The 1,247-nt window shown below is 45.3% G+C and overlaps 1 protein-coding gene across 6 annotated transcripts in view; it reads right to left on the bottom strand.

Annotated features, from left to right (window-relative positions):
- Positions 1-132, bottom strand: part of DOCK7 (dedicator of cytokinesis 7) — a 199,139-nt gene extending 199,007 nt beyond the window's left edge. For all 6 annotated transcript variants that reach the window (XM_019501183.1, XM_019501184.1, XM_019501185.1 and 3 more), the window contains exon 1: positions 113-132. In XM_019501183.1, the coding sequence (XP_019356728.1) occupies positions 113-117 (5 nt within the window). In that variant the 5' untranslated portion in view covers positions 118-132. The remainder of the gene's footprint in view (positions 1-112) is intronic.
- Between the last annotated feature and the right edge of the window lie 1,115 nt (positions 133-1,247).

The following is a 1,247-nucleotide window of genomic DNA, read 5'->3' as shown; positions in this document are numbered from 1 at the left end:
CAGGGCCGGCGTTTAGCGGGGCGGGACAAGCGAGAAATAGCCCTGCCCTCGCCTGCTTGGCCTGCTGCAATTCAAACAGCCCCGGCTGCGCGCCTCGCACCGCTTTACCAACCTCATTGTCCCCGTGTTAGGATCAAAAATACAAGCCTGATGGCTCGGCCCCTGGTTTGCCAACTCGGGCTGGGTGGTTTTTTGGATGTTACGTCATGTTGGAAAAATGATGTGATGTCATTGATTTCATTTTCTTGAAATATCCTATTAAAATCTCCCCGATTGCTTTCAAGAGTCACCGGGAGATGGATGCCTAATCCGATACCCTGCCCTGGGCCCGGGGACGTGTGTTTTCCCCACTCCACGTGAGAGGCAAACAGCTTGGATGAGGCTGCTCTGAATGGGGAGAAATCCCAACCCAACTTGTGTTGGCTCAGGACTCAACAGTGGTGGTGGGGAGCTGCATCCATACTTGGTGGTAGTGTTAGCGCAGCCGTTAGCCCAGGAATGAGGTGAGAGGCGGGAGGTTTTGGGATGATCTCTTTTATAGGAACAACTGCCCAGTTGAGATAAAGGTAGACAAGCTTACAAACACAAAGCTGAAGAACTGTGCTTTGCATTCAAAGCTTGTCAGGCTTTATCCCAACTAGATGGTCAGTCCAACAAAAAATATCACACCTCCCCCCCCCATCTCTGCCTCTTGCATAATTTCCCGGCTTCAATTCACAAAGAGTTATGCTTTACAGTCTTACCCCCCAAATGTGGTTTCCAATTGTCTTTAAAGTGCAAGATAAAGCTGAGAGGAAACTAACAAGTTTTGCATTAAAATCATGAAAACAATGTGTTTTTTTTATAAGAAGACCATAAACTGGACTGGGGTTGCATTAGTGAACCTTTTGACAAATGTTCTGTGAATTCTAAGCTTGCTTGGTACCAGGCAAATTCTGCTAGGTTTTAGGCACTTCTTATTGTTTTTCCATTTATTTTTGCCAATGCTTCTTTAACTCTAGCATTTGCAATCACACGAAAGCCAGGGGCAATTACTTCAAATATGGTATTACTTTGGGGAAAAGAGATTTCCATGGAGCCAGGACACGTATCTGAGATGACAAAGTTCCTGGACGAGAGCATAGGCATCATGCCTACTGTCAACAGACTATCAATACAAGAGCTCCTAATGTTGTTTAACAGCAATACTATTAAGTCCTAACAGCAGACCAATAAACTAATAGCCTTAGTCTATTAAAGCTAATAGG

This window comes from Gavialis gangeticus, unplaced genomic scaffold (assembly GCF_001723915.1).
Source record: "Gavialis gangeticus isolate Ggan-Ray unplaced genomic scaffold, GavGan_comp1, whole genome shotgun sequence".
Taxonomy (NCBI): domain Eukaryota; kingdom Metazoa; phylum Chordata; order Crocodylia; family Gavialidae; genus Gavialis; species Gavialis gangeticus.
Note: the sequence above shows the minus strand (reverse complement) of the source record. Positions and strands in the feature narration are given on the sequence as shown.